Genomic DNA, 24,242 nt, shown 5'->3' with positions numbered 1-24,242 from the left:
TGTATTCTGAGGTATTGTGGTTTAGCTATACTTTGTGTGTTAAACTGACTATTTTGATAACTGAATTACTGAACCGTGTATGACTTGGACTGTTAACCGGACTCTGAATACCTCTATTTCTACATAGTAAACTACTATATTTTTATACTATCCAGTGTCTCTGTATGCTGGTTTGTGCGTGTTATTCCATATCATTCTCATTATGCTTCTCTGCATACTCGCTCTTCTAATGGGGAGCTTAATTACTTAACAGTATATATTATGCAACTAGCAAAATTAGAAAATGTATTAATCATTTCATCTAATTTTGGATAAATTTGCAGAATTCAAATTTTATAGCTAGATTATTTGGGAACAGAATGTTAGTTTTACTGGGGAGTACACAGCTCATCTATGCTGTGTATTCTGCTCATCCATTCAACTTGAGTGCAACCAAATTGGCTACAAAAAAAATCAACTGGTATTGTTTTATAGCTGGGAAGAAAATTTATCTAGCTGGCTATGGTGAGCAGATGGTTCTACTGTAATCTCCACTAAATGAATTAATAATATTTAGAGTTCTAAACTAAAAAAGAACAAAAATGAGTAAGAATTAAAATAAAGAAATATATCTAGGCAAAGATAAAATTAAGATTTATCGCATTGAGTGCAGTTAAAATGCGGATAGTCTAAAAATAATGCTTACAGATACATGCTGTAGAGGTAGCCCTTGATTTAGTTCATTTAGTGACCAAAGTCACAGCACCTTAAAAAATGACTTATGACTGTTTTTCACATTTACAACCATTGCATCCCCATGGTGACTTGATCAAAATTCACACTTGGCAACTGGCTCGTATTTATGACGTCTGCAGTGTGCTGGGGTCATGTGATCCCCTTTTGTGACCTTCTGACAAGCAGTCAATGCGGAACCCAGATTCAGTGAACAACCAGGTTACTAACTTTACAACCATGTTATTAACCTAATAACTGCAATGATTCACTCAACAACTGTGGCAAGAAAGGTTAAATGGGGCAAAATTCACTTAACAACTGTCTTGCTCAGCATCAGAAATTTTGGGCTCAATTGTGATCGTAAATCGAGACCTACCTGTATTAATAATAGATGTAGAATATTGCTCTAAATTCTGATCAATAAAAATGTTATTGTATCTGAAAAGATGAAGTTGCAACTGTTAAAAATTAAAATGTGTGACTATACTTCTGATCAACTTGTATTTAGAAAAATCTGAATAAAATATGCAGCCAAATTCTAAAAGAAAATTGTCAGAGCTAGAACCACAGAGACCTGTCTTCTCTTTTAATATCTCTCTTTTCTGGAAAGGTTTTCTTCTTGAGATTAGCTTGATCCCAATTCTGCAAGTTTTTTGGAAAGCTATTAAGGTCTAGCTATAGCAGAAGGAATGATTTGTCTCTGATCTCTCTACCATGAGAAGGACTGTGATTAATGTTCTGTGCTTTGATGCTGTCAGAGATTATGTCCTTGCCTTGTTTTGTTTTTGCTTTAATCTTGTTATTGGGATGGAGGGTAAGCTGCTCAGGGTTAAATGGAATTGGAATATCCTACCGGTATATGTCTTTGTAAGTAAGAAAATGAAATTCAAACTGGTAGAAGACCCAGCCTGATACTGGGTCTATATACTGCCTAGCCAGAAAAAATATCTCTCCCTCCCCTCCCCCCCCTTAATCCAATAAATGCCTTTGACATGGAAATTAGAACCAATTAGGACTAAACTGAAACTCTTGAGAGATCAGGACAAAATAACACAACAGTCCCAAACAAAAACTCAAGAAATAATATACTCCATAATGAAAACATAATTTATTGTTTTATCAATATAATGCTGACAAAAATGTGTTATACCCTTCAACATTACTACTGAGCTTCATCCCTGAGTGAATATAGTGGTACATTTCAAGCACATTTGTAATTTAATTTGCAATAATTAAATTGCAAATTCATGTACCTGTTTATTGCAGTAGATTGATTTGGAGGAAGATGATTTTGTGATTTTATATAGAGGTATGTTATATTGGCTCTGAAGAAAATACACCTTTTATGTCAGAGCTCACCTGAGAACCATTTTGCTACTGGCATCTAAAATCTTATCTACCAATTACAAAATAATCCGTGTTTCAAATTTTTATCCATCTCCTTATAGCATGCCCTTAAAAATTAATATACGTTGCTTGCTTGTTATATGAGTCGTAGTTTTAGCTGGCACAGGTTTGACAAAGGAGTGCAAGCAGGCACTTCGTGATCGCCTTGCATACATGGAACAAGCATGTATTAACTATGGCTGTAATCCTGTCAGGAAATAATCCCCTCTGAACCCAGTGGATTTTATTTCTGAGCTGGGACGGATTGGATTGCACTGTAAAGTATTTTCAGTTCAATGCAGAGTGAAAACTCCCTTCTGACATATATTGCCCTTAATTTTTTTGTTGTTAACCCTAAGGAGTATTTACCTGAAAAGTGAATTTTTTACCTGGGAAAAGGGATTGGTACAGGTTGTGAAGTTTTGAGGGATGAGGTATTTATCATTCTAGTTCTTAAAGCTGATTCCTTACTTTTGAGGAATAACATGCCAGAAAGTATAAGTGCAGTGCAATTATGTTATAGCTTCCATGACTGTTTCATCTAGTTAGGTGACAGCACCTGGCTGACTGTGTGATTTAAAAGGGCTAAGCAGGCCTGGTTAATACTCTGATGGGAAACTACCAAGAAATTCTTGGAAAGTAAACTACTGCAGGGAAAACAAACCGCTCCTATCTGTTTGCCAGAAAAACACATGAAGTCACCCACAGTCAATTTGAAGAATAATTTCAGATTTTAAAAGCTTAGCAATGTAACCAGAAGAGGTGGTTATGTGTTAAATATGGGTTTAAAAAGTCTGGGGGGGAAATATCTTTTTATTCCATCTCTTTAGCAATAAATGCAATTGTCGCAATTATTTTTGGGCTCAGTTTTATATTAGAAGTTGATCAAATTTTAAACTGGGTATCATACTGAAAAGTAATTGAGGTTATTGTAGAAATGGTTACTGTAAAAGAAGGTGAATTTTTATTAACTTTAAAAAAGATTTGTTTTTCAGATTAGCAACAAACCAATAAGACACCTTTCATCAATAGGCAATATATCAGGTGTCATTTGCTTACCTTATTTCTAGTTCTCAAAATTAAAACATAAATTCTATATGGGGGTTTTGTTTTGCCAAATTCCCCTGAGATTTTATATACTTTAAAAATGTTTTGGACTGGCATATTTTCTATAGGCAAGCAACAAGCTGAACCTCTGTATGGGGTGGGGGGACCCTTAAAGCATATTTAAATCTCTCACATATCCTGAATTAGAAATTTATGTCATCTATTCCTTCTTTTCTAATTCTCTATATACTTCCTTGAAAGAGTACTATTTTTCTTAATTTTTGCTTTGTGGTTATTTCTTTATTATTTCTTAAACTCTCTGTGCCTTTCCCTACTATTGAATTAACCATCCTTCTAGGCATAAAACATGCTGGTTGTATTGGCAATCTTTCGACTGAATCTCCCACTGCTACCAAATAGTGTTCTCCTGATCTGAAACTGCACCATTCTTTATGGGCAAGATTTTTGGTTCTCCTCTCCTGGCTTTGCTCCCCCTTCAGTACTACACACATCATGTAGGACAGGGATGTCAAACTTGAGTCATTATGTGACATATCGTGACCTTTTTCCCCTTTGCTAAACTGGGCGTGGCCAGCACGTGATGCATCCAGGATGTGGGCCGCGAGTTTGACAGCCCTGATGTGGGATTATATCCACCAATCAGATCACAGCAGCATGAACAGGGTGGATCTGTTTGAGCAATTCTGCTTGAGATCTAGAGATTGATATGTCTGCCCTTTCTCTCACTTCCCATTTGGCCATGTTCCAAGGTATAAAACTGTAAAATAAGGGAAGACGCCAGGACAGAAATAATCCCCCAAGAGGAAGAAGGTAGATAAACCTTACCATGAGTGTACAACCAGCCAGGTTGCATGGAAGAGAATGGAAAGTGAGCAGTTGCTGGGGAACCCCTTTTCTTATTTGTGGCGTAAAAGTGCGGAGGGGGTAACAATGTGATATCCTTGGTTAATAGGACAAAAGCTAATTTAGCATCTCTCATTTTGTAAACTCTGCAGAGCTCCTACATCTAAAAATCAGATTCCCTTTGAGGCTACTTCAGAATACAATAATATTAAATTGTGCAAAGCCCCTTACTTTCCCCAGATAAAATAGTAGAGATCTGTTCTCTCTACCTTGTTGGAAGCTTGGAAAGAAATTGATTTCAAAAAACAGGGAGGGGAAAAACAAGAATATGAAAATAATTCTGCTAAGAACTGCTAATAGGGAGTGCAAATCCTCAGAGAGCAGTTGCTGCATCAGAGGCTGGCAAGTGACCAGAGGAGAGGCTCAATGCTCTGAAACAGTCCCCATCATCCCCACAACAGGTTATTTGACTTCACCTCTCAAATTCTGAAGTAGCACAAATTGTATGTATTTTGAAACCAGGAGAGATAGTATTGGCTTAAAGGGAAAAAGACTACTTTTGTATCAATACACTTTGTGGCAACTTAAGACTGCTTCTTCAGCCATGGGCTGGGGCAGGATGAGGCTTTTGTCCTGCATTCCAGGGAGAAGACTGATATTTAGGACATGGTACTTCAGTGCTGCTGTAAACTGCATATTTGAGGACATGGGCTCTCTATTTGAAGTTTAATCCTATTGCCCTTTACTTTGGGGTGGATAATTGTTAAAATTGCAGAATAATAATCTTCATATGTTATCCTTGTTCATAAAGTTGCCTTGCATTTCTTAAGTCCCTTAAAACAAATGTGATCTTCAGTTTGATCTTCCTTTTCTTAAATTTATGTAATATACAGTGTCAATCCATGTACTGGTACCAATAGCAATTTGGCTTAAGTCCTTTTTTTCTGAAAAGATGGTGATGTGGGTTTCTGTAAAGTTTCGGCTTTTTTCTTTTCTTCTTCAGCCTTCTTCCTTTGTTCCTTCAGTTCCTTATATCTCCATTTGGGAATCTCCAAGTAGGTCCCATCACTGGCATTACTTTTCCGTTGCACTTTCTCCGGCTGGAAAGTAGGCCGAGGTGCCTTACTTATACGGACTCTGGGGATGACAGGCCCAGGGCGAACACTGCTTCTTCTTAACAAATGCAGTGGTAGCAGGCTGGCTTTTCTTCGAACCATAACGTTGCCCTTGGGCACATTTAAATGAAAAGGCTGCAGACTGGCCCTCCGTTCCTTCGTTTTGGACACTAGTGTGATTCTGGAATTCTGAAACAGCTTCTTATAGCTGTTAAAATGTTCCCTGTCCTCCAAAGTTTGAAGTTCTTTAGCTCTTTGTTTCCTAAGAATTTCTTGCACAGCTGGCCTACGTTTTCCTACAGCAGGAGGACTTTCAGGGCACACAGTCCTGCAAGCTATTGCAACGAAGGAGCTTCTTAAACTTGTTGTTGTTCTAACCATGTGATCAAGGACTCCATCTTCTTCAGGACCGTGGAAAGTTCTGAAATCTACAATGGATCTCCAAGTTTCTGAGATCTTCTGCAAGCACGTTTTTGAATCTGTAGCCTTAGCAAGAAGTTCTTTCAACTTTGGCCATTCAAGCAAATATTGATCACAAAATTGCTCAGCACATGGTTTATCCATAAGTCTTTGTATAAGATATGCAGATTCTATTCTTCCTGTGAAACATGCCCATTCCAGAGGAGTGAATCCACGACCTGGATCTGTTGCATTAATATTTGCTCCTTCAAAGAAATAAAACAGAGAGAAAGAGGGGGAGAAAATTAAGGTTATGGTGTATGTGTTTTTAACTGTGAGGTTGTAAAAGTTGTAGTTCTTGATTGGGATTGTTAGCTATCATGGTTGATAGTCTGATAATAAGGTTTGAACTATGCTAAATTGTTTAGAGGTTTGAAGTACAGTACTGATACGTTCTGCATAACATCGTATTAATACTGTTGTCTTCAGAAAATCAACATAATCAAAGTAAAATGAAACAATCACTGATTAAAATTAATTTTCTTAAAATAAGGAATTCAAATTACAACATTGACTGATTACCTCATCCGCAAACACCAATCATTCTCTTACACACAAAAACATAGAAGAACCCATATGCACTCATACAGAAATAGAGATTCTGAGCATTAAAAATAAATAAATATATCAAGAAATCAACCTCTCCTAATCAATGGATAATGTCCAGGCTGACCTGGAAAGGGATTCATGCTTTCCACTAGCAGTTTCTACAGTCATTCCTCATTCTTTTCACCAGCTTGTTCCAGTCCTCTCAGTGAATGTAAAAAAAAAATCCTCTCTCAACATAAGGTTGAGAGAGAAAGAAAGATTTACTGCCTTGCTTTTCTCGTGGTGGCTATGCCAATATAAAATATAGAGATGTGCAAAATGTTTTTTAGTATTCTAAGCATGAAAGAAAATGTGTTTTTCAGAAGGCTGATTCCTGATTGGAACAGAACTCTAGGAATGGGTAAAATATTACAACATTGTATACATTCCATACACAGAGACAGGTTAGACAGGATTGGCGAGTTCATGGTTGGACCAAAATACATATGTCTTTTCTATGAATGGACCTGGAACTTGCAGAGATGTTTCAGGGTACTTCTCCTTCCATTTTTTTTCTTGATAGCATTTTAGATGACACTTCATGATGCCATGCTAATGTCCTTAAATGCCTCCTGTTTTTCTTTCCTGAAGGAATTGTTTATAATCTAGACTCCAGTTTTCATAGGATTTTTCGTCCTCCTTGGATACATTTCTCCTTCACAATGTCAAGCAATTGTATCCTCTCTACTTCTTCATTGACAATCAGAAATTGCTCTTCTGAAGGCTAATATAGGTAATCCTAAATTAATCACAGCAATTGAGATAGACAATTCTGTCACTAAGCAACTTAGCCATAAAATGACTCAGTTATTAAGTGATGATCAAATACTCATGTGATCATCGCATGATCACAACTTACATTACTTCTGGCTTCTCCAATGACTTTGCGTGTTGGAAGCTAGATATGAAGATCTCAAACGGCAATAACATGACCATGAGATGCTGCAGTTGTCATAGATTATGATTACATGACCATAAGATGCTACAACCACCATAAGTTTGAAAACTGTTTGAAAAATTACTTTCTCAGTACTGTCATATGTTTGAATAGTCACTAAACAGGGCAATCATTGACTGAGGACTACCTGTACATAGATTACACTCTTTTCAGTTTTTTCACATCTGATCTTCATGAACTCAAGGCTACCAATCAAGATACCAATCAATCTCTTCTCTTTGTTTAGGAGGTGCTGTAGGCTTTTTTGATAATAGAGTCTAACCTACACAGATTTTTCAGTGGCTGGCAATAAAATTGAGTTTTATTTTTAAGGGATTTATATGTTTTTTTAAATCCCTCACCAAAATGTATTTTATTTGTTAAAATTGCTGCCATGTAACTAATAATTTATTTACAGTGTGACACACTGCTTTTGAATTCATTGTAAAGTACAATTATTGATTTGGTAAAAAATTGTCAGGAAGAAACACATTTTGCAGTGAAGAAACAGCATTTAAAAAACAGCATAGTATTGGAATACCAACTGGGAGACCTGCTTGCACACACTTTCCTCCAATATAAATTCTGCATTGTGGTTAGAGACCAAATTAAAGAATGATCAAGAGAATGAAAATGTTAAAGCTACAATGAATCTCATTAAAAAGAAAAAAAAGAAGAATTTATGATCTTTCTTCATTCAAAGCACAATGCAGGGGAAAGAAAACAAACCCAACAACCTCCAAAATTCACTTTAAAAAAACCAGACACACAACCAAAGGACAAACAGAAGGGATGTTTGCTATAACAGATGGTAAAGTCTATGCATTTAGGTTAATCTCATGAATGGTTAAGAGATTCATTTAAGACTTATCAGACTATAATAAGAACAAGTGAAAGATACACCTAAAGCTACACCAAAGTAGAGCAACTGATTTATGCAGTGACTTTTCCATCATTGTTTCTTGCCTTTGTGAATGTCAGCAAATAACTACATAAAAATATAATGTCAAATATTGTGCTTCCAAATATGATGAAAAGATTTCCTAATTTTTGTTTATTTTGCATTTTTTAAAGTCAACTTAGTAATAAAGTTGTTTTCCTATAAAACTGCTTCAGGTTCTACAAGAGCAGCAATGTGTTTACCTGTAATGAAATGCTCTTGTCATTATATTATGTCATTATATTAGATTCTGGAAATGCATGAAACATTTTAGAAAGTGTGAAACAAGTTGGCATCCCTTTACCCACGGAGGACTAAGATAGAGCATTACTTTCCTATACCATTTTTTTCCAGCAATTCTGGGAACGTTATAATGACAGGTAGTCTTTGACTTACAACCACAATTGGGACTGGAAATTCAGTCACTAAACAATGCGGTTGTTAAGAGAGTCATCATCAGGTAACCAGATTTCGTGACCATTTTTACCGTGGTTGTGTTCAGAAATTACCGTGGTTCTTAAGCGAATAATGTGATCATTAAATGAATCATGCAGTCATTAAGTGATTTTGCTTATTGTAAACTGGTTAGGAACATCACAAATCATGATCACGTGAATGCAAGACACAAGCTGATTACAAAGCACCTGAATTGCAATCAAGTGACTGCAAGGGTGTTGCAAGAGTCGGAACGCTGAGGAGAGGTTGTAGGTCACTTTTTTCTGAGGCTCTCATAACTTCCAACTGTTCTTAAATGAGTGGTTGCAAATTGAGGATTACCTGTAACGGGTACATTAGTAATGGGAAAAGAGCATAGTTTGCATGATAGCACAGATGACCAAAGGCATATATGTGGAAACTGCCCCGTGATCTTCAGTGTCTTTGAATTTAACAATTGAGTGAGTGGCAGAAAAACAGGAGTCATGTTCCGTATGCATAGAAACCAAAAGAAAAAGAAAGAAAATCTAAGAACTAATACTAAATACTATTAAAAAGCCACACCTGCAGAAAAAACACTCAGAGAAATTTGTGTTTCTGATGCTAAGACAGGATGACTAGAAGATTAAGTTCCATCCTGCTTCTATGTGTTTGCTAAGCATCTCAGTTTTAACAGCTTCCATTTTCCAGGCGGCTAAATTTTCTTGTTGACGAGATTAAATATGCCATTTTTTAATAGATATTTAGTACAGTGATTTTCAAGCTATTCTTGGTTAGAAATATATGCTTTTATTTTGCACAAAACTCTCCCCAAATTTGGCATAGGGATTTTTCACAGAAGCTACTCTTACTGCAAATTGCATGTACAGTTTGCAGAAAACGGTTAAATGCTTATTTTATTATTTTTGCAATTTACGATATAGAGCAAATGTGTTATATAATTTAGCTTTCTGATTGAGATTTATCCTAAGAAATACAGCGGTAGAAAACAGCAATATAAAAATGGATTGATTTATATAGTAAAACTACTGAAATCATCGGGAAACTATCATGATTAACTTAAATTCTATTGACTTCAATTTAAGTAACTGCAAGTACTATATTCTATGTGCTGATCTATGACTGAATAAAGAGTAGTTGATGATGAATAGTTTCAAGAATATGACTGTGGAACTAAATCCTACATTTACTGTACACATTTAATAATAGCTAACCAAACCTACTCTGAAAATAAATGGAGTTTTTCATTGAGGATAATGTACAACAATTGAGTGGGAAAGAAAACAATGAAAAAAACAATTCTGTATACCTGCTAATATTAAGGCTCTGGCACATTCACTTCGGCCTTGCATTGCAGATTTCATAAGTGCAGTAAATCCAAATGTATTCCTTTTCTCAATATCAAGATCGGAATAATAGTTGAGTAAATATTGTGTAATGTTAATATGTCCTACAAAAAGAACAAAAATTATATAAAGAATATTGGTTTCAAATCAGTATAAATATGACATGGTTAATTTTTGTAGGATTTTTAAAAAATTATAATATGCTAAGTCTCTGAGGAAATTTTCCATTCTTCCTTCTTCCACCCCCCCCCCTCTAATATACATAAACAAGTCTTATATCTAAATACCAACTGAAACATAAATGGCACAGACCAGGGGTAAGTTCCAGCAGTCACTACTGCCGGTTCACTTGTGGCTGTACCATGCACATGCTTGAAAAAAACCTTGTTCTGCGCACGTGCAGAAACAAAAAACAAGATGGCGGCGCTTTTGGCACCACGAACCGGTTCAGGGGCGTGGCAGGCCTGGGTCGTTGCCGATTCCAGTGACCCAGGCCACCAAACCATTACCGGTTCAGCCGAACCAGCCCAAATCGGTAGGAACCCACCATTGGCACAGACACTAAGATGTTCATGGAATGAATGTGCCCCACTTGTTTCCTTTATCTGAAGCTACATTTTTTTTCTTTCAGAGTAATTTCTTCTCTTCCAGAGCCATTAGCCCTTGAACAATGCTGCAGGGAACACAAGGTCAGTTCAGGGACATTGAAATTCCCCAATTTATGCTTCATTCTCAGATAAATGAAGCTCAAGAAAATGCACAAGGGAACCTCCCACTGACTCTTACCAAGCAAATCCCTGCCAGACTGCTTAGCACAGGTTCCCCAACCCCCAGGTCAGAGACTGGTTCTAGTTTGTGGCCTGTTAGGAACCGGGCTGCACAGCTACAAGTGAGTGGCAGGCAAGTGAGCAAAACCAAAACCAGCACCACCACTCCAGTCTGTACAATAATTGGATTCTGTGAAACTGGTTCCTTCTGCCAAAAGGACCGCTGACTTACCAGATATGCCCAATCATCAAACAAGCCTTTTGGAGATTTACGGATGGCTGCAAGAAGTTTGCATCCTATGAACTTCCTTACATTATCTGTTAATAAGCCCTCTGGAACACAATAGTAAATAAACAAGAACTAAATTATAAAAGACTGAATGTTAACTAAAGTTACTTCATGCAATCTTATCCATGGTCCAAAATAATTTCTGTGGCAGCCATCAAGTATTCCTCTATCGATACACTTTCTATATTCTTGAAAGTATCTCCAGATATTTATTAGGAATAGGAATGCTTACATACTAAGCTGTTTTTCATTAATATCCATTACCTAGTAATTACAGTTTAACAGACATGGATCACATTTGCTCAGATAGCAGGAAGTAATTGATTCAGAGGTCAAAAAAACCCTAGGTTATTTTCCACACCAATGTGGAAATAAGCCTTTTTGGGTAAAGAGCATGACAGAATGGAGTACCCAGCTGCAGAACAGACAACGGAGCAATTAGATAACATATATTTTAACAGAAACACAATAATTCTTGCCAAATTTTATAAGCAAAATGTTGGGTTGTCTAGAGAAATGGATATATTTCTGATGGACAAATGGTTTAAACAAAATCTGGTTGGCTTGAGAATGTTGTTATTCAAGAGTTATGAAGTGAAATTTGATATCCCTGAATTAACAATATGAGACAATGAGGATTATGTTTCAAAAAGCAAGCTGAGCTGCATATGAGATTTTCTTTAAAGATCCTTTCATAACTGCCATAGGAAACTCACTAAAGTGAGCTCCTTCAGAATCTTGGAATAAGATTTGATAAAATATTGTCCTGGTCAACAAATCCAATGATTCACAAAGACAATCTTTAAGTAAGGAAGACTATTCCATTTGATCTTCTGTATCCAATACCAGTTGCTTGAGTGTTTTCTTTGCATTCTTGAAATCCAACATCAGAAGGGCATTGCTGGAGAAAATATATTTCAGTGGCTGAGAAGGTGATCTTTTCCGATGTAAATTGAAGTTCAAAACCAAGTTTTTTGGCAAAAATATCACTTTTACTAATAAACACATGTATTTAACCAGTTTTAGCCCCTTTGTATGTCAAGAACTGCATGAAGTTATCTTGCAGTTATTTTTAAGGAGACTTTCTCAGTGTGGTGCTTCACTGTGGAAGGCCCTCCCTCCTGAAATGTGTGTATTGGCTGCAACTATATTTGTTACTAGAAATGCCTTTTAAAGTTTATCAAGGCTTTCCTTGTTATCACCATGATACATATGTGTCTTTCTCCACTTTTAAATGACATGCCATTTTTTATTCTTTTATATTTTGAGTGAGAGTCCCCTTTTGGTTACTCTATTATGAGTTCGTTGCCATGGTTTTTTTCTTTTTTGTTTTTTTAGTGTTTGTTGTCTGCTGCCCAGAATCACATTGAGTTGGATGGTCTTATAAATATTGCAAATAAACAAACATGATTTTAATCAATGGTTTATATTTCTAATGAGATGCTTTGGGATTTGTTATAATGGGAAGGATAGAGATATCAGAATTTATTTATGTGTTTACTTTTTATTTAATTGTTGTCTTACTGGCCATGTATTATAGTTCTCTGCAGTTTCTTGGCAACATTTTCAGATGTGCGCTTAGCAAACCGGTTGTTAAACCGGTAGGATTCCACCCGACTTCTTCGTAACAAATATAAACAATTTTAGTAAATTGACTGACATTTTGGATTTTCAGACTTGTCAATGCAAGGTTCCTAATAGTTGAAAAGCAGTTAGCAATTTCTGAAGGGGATTAGAAAAGGAAGTTTGAGGACCTAGTATCCTGTTAAAGACATCAACTATGATTTGAGCAAGATGGCTATTTCCTCATCTTCCAGAACTCTAAACCCGCCAGAGACTGCTATCTTGAAGTCTCTTCATGGGCAATCTCAAGTAGTCTCCTTTTCTGGAGGGAAATACAAAGGGCTGGTCCACATTTTTTTTCCAGAGGAAGTTTATTCCCCAGTAGTCTATTTAAAGAGTTATCTACTGAAGGAAATCAGGGCCTACTGTACTCAAGCAAGATTAAATAAACCCTTTAAAGTCTGTGTCCATAAAACATGAAATATGTTAAATAAAATACATTGTTGTGTAGATATTGAGGAATCTATATAAACACAAGAAATATCAGAAGCAACATAAGAAAGGACATACTACACTACTATTAATGAGTGATTGGAATGAGAAAGCGAGAAATGAAGGAAACTAAAATTAAAGGAAGATTTGGTTTGGATAAACATAATAATGCCTATACAGATTAATAAAATTTTCAAATAAAATTGTTTATTGCCAATATTTGCTCCAAGCAACATAAATTCAGATTCTATATATGGACATCACTGGATGGACAACATCTAAACTAAATGAATTATATAATAATAAACAAAAAATGAACAGTCACTAGAATAGTTCCAAGTATAGACTGTGGGAGAGATTATCAACTATTTTACTAATGGAATAATAAAAGTATGGAATGCTCTGTGAAAAAGATTAAGAAACTGACTACTACATATTATAAATGTAGTATAAGGGGATATACTGTCAAATATGAAAGAACCAGATGCAGTTAAAATATCAATTAAACAATTCAAAACAGCAAGCTGAGAATCAATTAACAGATGTCAACAAATATGGGGCAAAATGGTGTAGCCTGCAGACTGGAAGAGATCAGTCCGCATACTTTTATTGAGGAAGGGAAATGTAAGAGAATGTTCAAATTATAGAATTAGTACACTAATTGCTCATCCCAACAAAGTTTTGATTACATATTAAAAAATATAGAGTGAAAAAATGCCAATCAAGATTTCAGAAACAACAAAGATGAGATAACATAAGATGGAAAATAGATAGTAAGAATATACCCCCCCCCCAAAAAAAAAAAACCCCAGCATATTGCAAAGCCAATCCAGCTTTACAATGTCACATATCATACTGACCATGGCCTTTCCTATAACCACCCTTCTTGTCTCAAACAGGATCCTCCTCAGGAAAGGTGATTACTTTACATGTAGCAAAAAAGATCCCTCCAGATCCTTTCCATCTTTACGAGAAAAAGGTTTTGACTTTTAAAAATCCAAGAGAGAAGAAATGGGCAAGGACTAGGAAAGAACTCTGGATGAGTTTCTAATTAGATGGAATTTATTAAAATGCCACTTAGAGTAACCCCATGGCAAGATCGGCAGCAAATAAATTTAACAAACCAATAAATTTAACAAATAAAAATCTGAAAGAGCCAAAGGAAAAAGGAATCTTGTGCTACAGTGATCCATTTATCTCTAAAAAATAGGTGGCAAGTTAGTGATAGAAACACTGTGTTTGATTCCTTTTATTTTGGCACAAAGCTATTTATGCTTTATGATCACTGATATTTATAAGTAAACTCAGGGATAATGTGGCTTAGGTAACAGCATAACACCAATTTACAGTCTGCTCTGAGTCTTAACATTTTTTTGCATATTTTTCCCAATGGAAATTCTCTTGAGAAACTGTGATTTGTACAGAGTTTTTATCTTTTTTTCTTTTCTTTTTAAAAATAAATGTAATTTTGTTTACATCCTGCAAATATAATAATGTAATTTTGCAATTGTAATTTTGTTTATATCTTGCAAATTTCACCTAAATCCAAGACAAGGGGATGCTGATGTCCCAAGTCACATAATCTCAATGCTCCAGAATCAGGAAGCGATGACTACAGATGGTATTTCATTATATCATTATAGGCAGGAACGTAGGGCTAACTATTAGATTACATACTAATCTCCAATCTCCCAAATCTATGATAAATGGGGAAAAAAACTAGATTTAGATAGAGTGGGTTGCAATTCTATATCCATATGTAATTGTTCAAGAGTCTTCTGAGGTTGTTCATATTTCAGGGTAACAAGAACACTAATGGTAGAGCAATAGCAAGCAACTGCTCCCATGAGGCTCTCTTCTAGTCCAACTGATATTTTGCAAGGATTATTAAAGGGGGCCAAGCCCTCTGGGTAAAAGTTTACCCAGAAACCAGATATAACTAGCCAAGTTCAAAATTTCACCCTAGACTGGAGCCCAGATTTGAGTCATGTGGCTACATTCATCATACATCTGGGAAGCTGGAACACTGCTTTCAATTTTTTTTCTTTGAACTGAATCAAGCAAACAGCCATGTAGCTGAAATAGAGGCCAAACTGAGATGTGCCAAGGAGTTGTGTTGAACACTGGGCCACACATAATTTCGTGGCAGGGACAATTCTCAGACTGCTGCAGCACTTTTCTGCACTGTCAACAGAGCATGCATAATCCCAACTTTTCTCTTGCTCAAAATGAAAAACTAACTAGAGTTTTGAAACACATCTTCATCTCTCTTCTATTATTACCCTGAATTGGTTAGCTGCTTATTTTAGGTCACTTGACAAGTGCTACCGTATCTTGATAACTAAGCTGGAATTATCAAGGCAATGAGTAGAAAATGGGAATTGAGATAAACTCAGTGCAACAGTAGCACATAGCATGAATGGCAGCTGCTTGTCAGCTACCTGTGGGGGATGGAAATTCATTTCATTCAAATGCTTGACTAGGTAAATATGTAGCATATAGTTAACTTATTGCGCTCAGGAGGCACATGGGTATTGGTGTGCTGATAAATATTTAACAACTGGATCTGCAGCTCCATTGCCAGTGCATGCTGGTAGGTGCTAAACAGCTGGTTGTGGAATAGGCAGGGTCTCAGTTCTGTTTGCAATAGGCTGGCTAAATTCTCAAAAATTTAACAATCAACTGACAAGCTGGTACAAGGCGGCTCTAGCACACCAGTGCCTTTGGGAAAGTAATCTGGAGGATATGCTTTGCTATCTTTTAATGTAAATGATGTATCTGATCACCTCTAATCCTGGGCTACGTGAGCTGTCCTGTTTCAATAAATAAAAAGTGAGGTCAAAATTTGCTTCTAGTATTCAGTATTTGCTTTTTATCAGATGCAATGGAACATTTGGTTTTTGCCAGCTTTTGTCTGAAAGATTAGATTTTTAGTTTCAGAAACTGGCTGCTGGATACTCATCCATGGGCTCATCTCCAGTGTTATAAAGGAATATAGAGGAATCCCATGTGTTATTTTTGTTTTTTATGTATTAGGTTTACATGCTGTCTTTCTCTTATAAATCATGTAAAGCTGTGGGAATCTGGCCAACTTGTATCCAATGGCAATATGCCAGAAAAGGCTTGAATCCTTGTTCTAATGCTAAAACCCCCAACCAATGATACTGCACTTCTTTAAAATGATAGAATGGATTTTCACAATACTACCTGCACCCAATTAGTAAAACTGAAGATTTCATTATTAACATGGGCAAGAAATCAATATTACAATTACTTCTAATAATGAAATGTTAAATGTAAAGTATCAACTAAAACAATGATAGACATTACAGTATCATGTAATGATAATTTCATTGGAAATATAACTCCCAATATTTTATAACAATATAAAATATGATATTTTGAGTGGGAAGTAGCTAATTCCTTTTGTGAAGTCAGTGTCGGGTCAGAGGTTAAAGGATAGTTTTACCAATTATGCCCCCAAAACAGGGCATCCTAAGCCCTTCCCCAACCTCCTCAAACATATGCAAAAGCTGGAAGAGGCCTCTTCACACGAGCAGCACCCACAGAAGCTTCATCTGGCTTTGAGGAGAGCTGCTGGAGAAGCTGCTACTCAGCTGAGAGATGCCTTCTCCAGTAAGACTTGCCAAAGCTGGAAGATGGTTCAGTGCAGATGTTCTTCCTTGTCCCTTTTCTATTTTTTATAAGTGTCAAGTGGGAGACAAGGAACTTTTTGGCAGTGCAAAACACTTTATCAAGGCAAATACAGGCAATGTCAGCGCTGCAGGCCATCTTTTTCTTTGAATCTTTAGGACTGCCACACTTGGTGCTGTGGGAAACTGGGATGGGGATAGCAGAGAGTTGCAAGGATATCTAGCCATAATAACATTCCTTTCTCTGAGAGTCAAGGACATTCGGCCTGCACATGGAGTGGTGTGACTGTGAGACATCTCCAATTGGGATGGTGCCATGATTGGACCATGTGATGGGCATGTTTTTTGTGTGCCAAACCGGCAGTAATGCTGGGAGCAACCCACCCCTGAGTGGGCTCTGGCACTTAGATCATTAGATCTGAGTACTCCAAGGTCCTTGACAGAGTGAGGGTCATCTACAAGTTCGTGTCCACCCAGCTTGTATTTTGTGTTCTGTTTTTTTGGGTTTTTTTGCCAATGTGTAAGACAGAGCATTTGTTGATTGAGATTTGAAGCTGCCAATTGTTTGACCATTCTGATACATAGTCAAGGTCTTTTTGAAGGGTAGCAGCAGTCGGTGGTGTTCAATAGTTTTACATCATCAATGAAGAGTACGTAATTGCTTGTAACATGATCGCAAAGGTCTTTTATGTAAAGTATAAAGTGTGTTGGTCCTAAAACACTGCCTTGAGGGGCACCACTGTTAGCAGGTGCAGGATTTGATAGGGCGCTCCCTATTTTGAAGACTTGTTGCCTGTTTGACAGGAACACAGCTATCCAATTATGCAGGGATCTTTTTTATTTAACTTTTTTATTTTTTATTTATTAAAAAATAAATATTTTTATTTAACATACTCAGGTGACAGATTGTCATGTAAGCAGCTGTAAAGGGACATTCAAGATCTAACAAAAAGTGCCTTTAAAATAGAGTGGGAAATCCATGACAAAAGTTCTGGGGAATTAAGAAGGAGGTTTTAAACTGGGAATTACCTGAGTATGCACAAAACCCAACACCAAACAACAGTAGGCTCAACAGTTCATTTTGAAAACATCAATGCTACTGGGAGCAAATGATCCCCTTTGCAGCTGGTTTTATTTGATTGGGCTGTGACCTGACCCACTGTGGATATTTGGAAACTGAAGTCTAGATATTTAAATGCCTTTATTTGCTAGGGATGGTTATTAATTTCCCATATAAAGGTAAAGGTTTTCCCTGTCCAGTTTTGTCTGATTCTAGGGGGTGGTCCTCATCTCTGTTTCTTGGTCGAGGGAGCTACTGTTGTCCGAAGATACTTTTGTGGTCATTTGGCCAGCGTGACTTTACACCAATGCACACAGAACACTGTTACTTTCCTAACAAAGTGCTACCTATTTATCTACTTGCATTTGCATGTTTTCAAACTGCTAGGTGGGCAGCAGCTGGAGCACGTAAAGGGAGCTCATCCTGTCCCGCAGTACTCAGGTCTTGAACCCAGACTGTCAGTCTTCCAGCTGACAAGCTCAGGGTCTTTAATCACTAAGCCATCACACCAGTGGTGGGATTCAAATTCTTTTACTACCGGTTCTGTGGCCGTGGCTTTACGGGCATAGCAGGGGAAGGATACTGCAAATTCCCATTCCCCCCACCCCATCCCACTAACCTGCTTTCCAGCTCAGTTCTCCTGTTCAGGTCAATAAAAGAAGATCAGCTGGGAGGCTGGGAGGCAGTGGGGACCAGGCCAGCTTATTTGCTGGTTCTCCGAACTACTCAAAATTTCCACTATCAGTTCTCCAGAATCTGTCAGAACCGGCTGAATACCACCTCTGCATCACACCCCCTTAATTCCCCATATATGTTTAGTGAAAAGCAACATCTTTATTTTTGCATAGGTTATTTTCAATCCTATCATTAGGCAATGGTCAGCAAAAGCCCAAAGATTACAATTTAAGTGTAGGGAACATTCTCTATATCATCAGTATAAGTGAGCATGGAAATTAATCCCTGATTTTTGAGGATGTGGGGTGAGATACAAATTTAGAAAGGCACTGATTGGTTCCCTTAACACTTTAATGAAACTATTACCTGGGGAGTGGTGCTGTTGAACGTAATTTACATCCCATTTAATCTTCACAGAGTGTCCTTTGGTAACACTGTAATTAGCTACAGAAGCCAGCAATCAATAAAGAGTTTTTGCCATCACTGCTGGGTGAGGGGGGGGGGGTCAAATCAAAAACTGCCTTCATATCAATAAAGGCAGCCTAGAAGTTCTCTCTGGGGAGAGGCTTGGCTTTTTTTTTTTTTTTTGGCAAAGTGTCACAGAGTGATGCCTTGATTAAATATTGAAAAGCTGGGTTGTTCTACAGCTAAAATCTTTCCTTGGATCTGGCAACCCATCTGTTTTGTGTATTAATGCCTACCATGTATTTTACTTGTTATGCTGAGCAATCTAAGTGCGTGATAACTGCCTGGCTTACACTGTCTCTCCCTTTAAAAATGAGAAAGCCTGATATTCATTGGCTGATCACAAGAACCACCATTACAAAGGGGCACTACTGAACATAAAAATTAAATGAGTAGCAAATATCCTTACCTGCCTGAGCAGCTGTAATTAGAGCTGTATTCCCTTCGTTGTCCTGCCAGTTTACATCAATATGAGGACACTGTGCTAAGGCTATTACAATATCCACGTACCCTTGGTAACAGGCAACAATAAGGCCAGTCTATAAATAAATAATAAAAAGGTGCAGGTTAAAGTGTAGTGAGTGCAGTTCCTTTGAATTTAAATCAGTTCAATTATTTGAAGTTTTTTTGAAGACCTTAATATTATAATATTGCAATATACTTTTCTTTGGAAAATATTTTATTTCGAATCTGCTTTTCTACTTCATGGAAGCTAACAATAATAAACAGGCATGGAATGATTCATTAAAGCAGGGGTGTCCAAACTTGGGAACTTTAAGACTTGTGGACTTCAACTCCAGAACTCCCCAGCCAGCTGGCTGGGGAATTCTGGGAGTTGAAGTCCACAAGTCTTAAAGTTCCCAAGTTTGGACACCCCTGCATTAAAGTAATACAAAATAATAACCAGAAGCAGCATACAACACAGGTAGTTGGTACGAGAAATACCAGAATAGAGACTGGTAAATGATTACTTCAGGGATGCCTGTCTGAATAAAGTAACAAATATTGTTTTAAAACTGGTTTTTAATGTAATTATTTGTTGGGCAAAACAATATAAATTGAAAACTCGTTAAAATCAGGCATGCAACAGAAATGAGAAATTTGAAATGCAACAAAAAGGAAAGGTGAAATCTGGCTTCCTGAAAGTCAAACCCCATTTATTTTCCCACTTATGAAAAGAGGTGGAAATGAATTGGTATACTTACTTTCTCTCAAATGGGAGGGAAAAATTAAAACGTTAGACAGAGGATTTTTAAAAAGCCATTTCAACCTTCCACTAAGATTGGAACTGCCTGGCTATGGACTTTCTCTCTCCATCCCCCTCTTGGGATTACCCTGCCCACGTACATAAAGCGTAACATATAATGGATTTTGTTTAGTTTTTAGGTTATAACATAGATTAGTACTTTCCCATATTTACTTGTAGGTTTATACCTGAGATTATATATTATATTTTTACAAGAATAATAGCATAATGCAAATGTAGGCAAATACTTATCTTATACCGCCTAAATGAGGCTGTAACTTTAAGCAAATCTTGAATGAGATAAAGTGCTAAATGATGAGAAACCTTCCTAGGAACTTTTTTTGCAATGAGTAGAAGCTGCATAAAATGCTTACTCCCCAGAAGAATGCAATAATAATGCTTTACAGTAGTCCTGCTATTTCCTGAATAAATGTGGACTCCCACATGGAAAAGGGTCTTGAAAAAAATCACTGCATTGTTCCAAAACTGAAATTGTTTATTGTTTATATAATATAAAATAACCAATTTTAAGATTAGAAAAGCAAAATTATTATGCATAGTTTTATGAATAAGGTATAGCATATTTCAAACATATATTTTAATTATCTAAAATTATCTTGAGAAGTTTTCAAGAACTTTTAAAATAATAAATAGAATGCAATCCTCCCTCTTAAAGTTACACTGTATTTTTTTCTTTAAAAAGTTGGAGAGTTGAAATATTCAGTTTAAGATGAAACTAAGGACAGAGAAGAGTTTAATTTAAAGGACTACAGAAATCAATGTAAACTGTCTTTAAAATAAGAATTACAGGCTTAAATAGTGTGTTTTTTTAAAAAAAATTGGATAAACATAGTCATACAGCAAAATATTGTTCATATGACCTATAAAATTATTTTAAACGAAAAATAGCAAATATGATTCCAAATGTTGTGCTCAGTCTATGGGTTATCATATAAAATAAATTTACAAGAGGTAACTTTTTCTATCAATGTCTTCATATTAACAAAACCAGTCTTTTTTTTTTTTTTTGTAATTCCTTTATTCCTCTCTTTTAAAGAGCAGGTTTTTTTCTCTGTTTCTTCCCAAAATCATTTATATTTTTACATATCTGCAGTTTTGGTGATGTATTGCAGACATTAACTTATTTCTAATGTATTTTTTAAAATACTACATATACTACATATCAGTCTGGTTACTGAAGTTCAAAAAATATGCCATGGACCAGTTTGACCTGGGAGTAAAATTGCCAACTACAATGTTCAGATCTCCTTTGATATCTCCTGCATAAAGAACTCATTTTAATCAATACAATCTTCAGGTCCACATGCAGATAGCATGCAATTTAGCCCGCTCACACATGCATAAACACACACACACTTGGTCAATCCCCCATCGTTCCAAAGAAACTTCCCCTCAGTCATTTGTTTACAGATTGCTGGATTCCCAGCAATCTGTGTTCTAGCAACTCCTATCAAGATTACTTCTTCCTGTGAACAACATATTCCATTTAGCAGTCCCTTGCAGATGGTTGATTTGTAACGGCTGCAGGAACAACCAATCTAGTACCTGCAGCCACCTGGAGACTAGAAATATCCTGGGAAACAAACTGACTGGCGGAAAAAAAAAACTTCCCAAGACTTCTCACGCCCTTTGAGGCTGAGACCACAGGCAGTCCACAGATTCTAGATTGGCAACCTATTTTCTAATGCTCTGATCATCGACATGTTTCCTCTTGTTTTGTTTTATCAAACAGAGCCATAATAACTGAAATATTGAAACATTATGAACCAATGTACACTTTGGAGTTGTGTCTACAGTCCCTAACCTGATTTTTAATTGATGAGAAACCTGTTTTTTGCCTACAATAAACATTACTTGGATTCCCTCACCTAACCCATTACTAGTACAGAATGTATGGATTTCAGCAATACAATAACCACGCTGATAGCCTCAACTCCAAAACTGTCAACTTTCTAGCATTTTCATATAACTGTTCAACATGGTGCTCAATGGCAGAAGTCACAAATTTCCCTCAGGACCTGCTAGAGCACCAGGCTCTAAAGGTGATCCAAGCAGGGTCTTTCCAGTGCAACATGATCCAATACCTATGAAAAGAAAGGGTACATAATTGGTAAGTTAAAGAAACCAGATCAGTGTGCTGGAGAAAGATGGGGAAGATTATGAGAGGATAGGAAAGATAAAGGAACGAAAGGATAAAAAAGAGAAATTAAAAACTTAGAAGGTAAGAAGGAATACTGAAAATGAGACACAAAAACAAAAGATCTGAAAAAGATCTCAGTTAGTTAGATGATACTTGGTAAATGGGGAAAGAAAGAAAAAGGAGAAAAATTAGGGACAGAGCAAAGGAGCTAGAACGGCAAAACATTCACTTCTAACATACACCTTTTCTATATACCGCATTTTTGTCTATAAGACACACTTTCCCACCCCCACCCCTGAAGTGGGTGGAAATGTCTGTGCGTCTTATAGAGCGAATGTTGCCAAAACCCTGATCACCCGACGGCTCCCACCCGACGGCCTCTGCTTCCCAGCAATTTGCCTCCTTGAGGCAATAAAAAACAGCCTGGTCAGCTTCAGCACAGCCTGATTTAGCACAAGCAGCTGATTGGAGGTTGGATCGGCTTCCCAGAATACTGCTGATCAGCTATTCCAGGCTGCAGGAATCTGGATGCACAGAGGCCGAAAATGGGGTGCACTGAGGCCAAAAATGGGGCCCACGAAGGCCAAAAATGGGGAGCCCCGAGGCAACGATGGTGATGGGTGGCGGCAGTCCCAACAGCCTGGAACAGCTGATTGACTGTATTCTGGGAGGCCAATCCAACCTCCAATCAGCTGCTCTTGTTAAATCAGGCTGTGCTGGAGCTAATCAGACTGTTTGCTGTAAGGAGGCAAATTCCTGGGAGGCAATTTTAAAAAAGATCAGAATTGCAACTGACAGAAAATGGAATGAATAACTGATTATAAATAAATAGAAAAAATAGCAAGAAGATGAATATCTCTGTCTTATTAAAATAAGTAAACGAATGAAATGATAAAAATGAACATAAATGCTAGGAAAAAGATACTGGGTCTTATGCAAATGTTTGTCAAAAGAAGATGGGTATAATAGGATGCTTTTGCCCACTTTGTTCTTGGAAATGTGAATTGGATATGGAAGAATAATATGAAGACTGAATGCAGTGGGGATAGGGTACTTAAAAAGGATGGGAAAACAAGTAAACATACAGACAAAAGTAAACTGCTGAATGAACATGAATACAAAAGTGAGCAACCAATAAAAGTGTATATATAAGGTGGTGGTCATTTGGAGAAAATATATAAGATTAAATTACAAAACAAATGTATGAATCAAGAGTGATTGAGTTGAGAGGAAGAACACCAGAACATGTTAGCTAGAGTTCATTACATCTTCAAAAAGATATACATAACAATCAAAGGCAACATAAAGCAGTAAAAAGAAATGTTATAGACAAGTATTTTTTTACAAATGAAATAGTATGGAGAAAGAGAGGTTTTGTTATTAACAAGATATAGCTATATTTCTTTTTTTATCTCTTTACTTTTTTATTAATTTCTTATTCAATTTTCCTTTAAGGTAAAAAATAAGACATAAAATCTTCAAGTTGAACTTTATCCCTAGAGAGTTCGGAGATAGAGACATATAATTTATTCTGCAACAATACAAAAGTCATTTTATATTGTCTTCTTTAATAATATTTTTTCTTCAATTTGTCAAATTCCTGGTATTTACTGGTAGAACTCTATGCAGGTATTAACCAGACAACATGCCAGTATATATTGCCACAGAATTGTATTCCATAGATCAAGGTAGATTAGATTTAAATGGAGTATGAGATTTTAACAGAAACAGGATGTATTTATTTACTTAACCCTTTATTAAACCCACTCCAAAATACTACAAATGGATAAGATTTTAACAGAAGCATAATTTTATTTTATTTATTATGGTTACCTAACTCACAAGACTCTGGATGGTTATATAGGCCAAAATAAAATTTGAGTTACCAGAGAGTGCCCAGTGACTTGGGAGTTGGTGGATACTAGGATACTGAGAACAAGCACAGTTTCAAAGCCAGAGATACTGATTTTTTCTTTTACTGGTTTGTTAACTGGCATTATGTCATTTTTCCCAAATTGAATTCAAAAAGTCCTTATCTTT

General features: G+C 36.5%; 1 protein-coding gene across 1 annotated transcript in view; it reads right to left on the bottom strand.

Annotated features, from left to right (window-relative positions):
- Positions 1 to 4,297: 4,297 nt before the first annotated feature.
- ANKRD33B (ankyrin repeat domain 33B) overlaps positions 4,298 to 24,242 on the bottom strand; it is a gene marked incomplete at its 5' end in the record, with an annotated part of 31,912 nt that continues 11,967 nt past the window's right edge. The window contains 3 exons of the mRNA XM_081953114.1: positions 4,298 to 5,791; positions 9,795 to 9,935; positions 19,205 to 19,334. Coding sequence (XP_081809240.1) covers positions 4,941 to 5,791; positions 9,795 to 9,935; positions 19,205 to 19,334 — 1,122 coding nt within the window. The 3' untranslated portion in view covers positions 4,298 to 4,940. The remainder of the gene's footprint in view (positions 5,792 to 9,794; positions 9,936 to 19,204; positions 19,335 to 24,242) is intronic.

The sequence above is a fragment of the Natrix helvetica genome (assembly GCF_964273705.1).
Source record: "Natrix helvetica genome assembly, chromosome: 4".
Taxonomy (NCBI): domain Eukaryota; kingdom Metazoa; phylum Chordata; class Lepidosauria; order Squamata; family Natricidae; genus Natrix; species Natrix helvetica.
The sequence above is the reverse complement of the archived record's forward strand: the minus strand, read 5'-3'. Positions and strand labels throughout refer to the sequence as shown.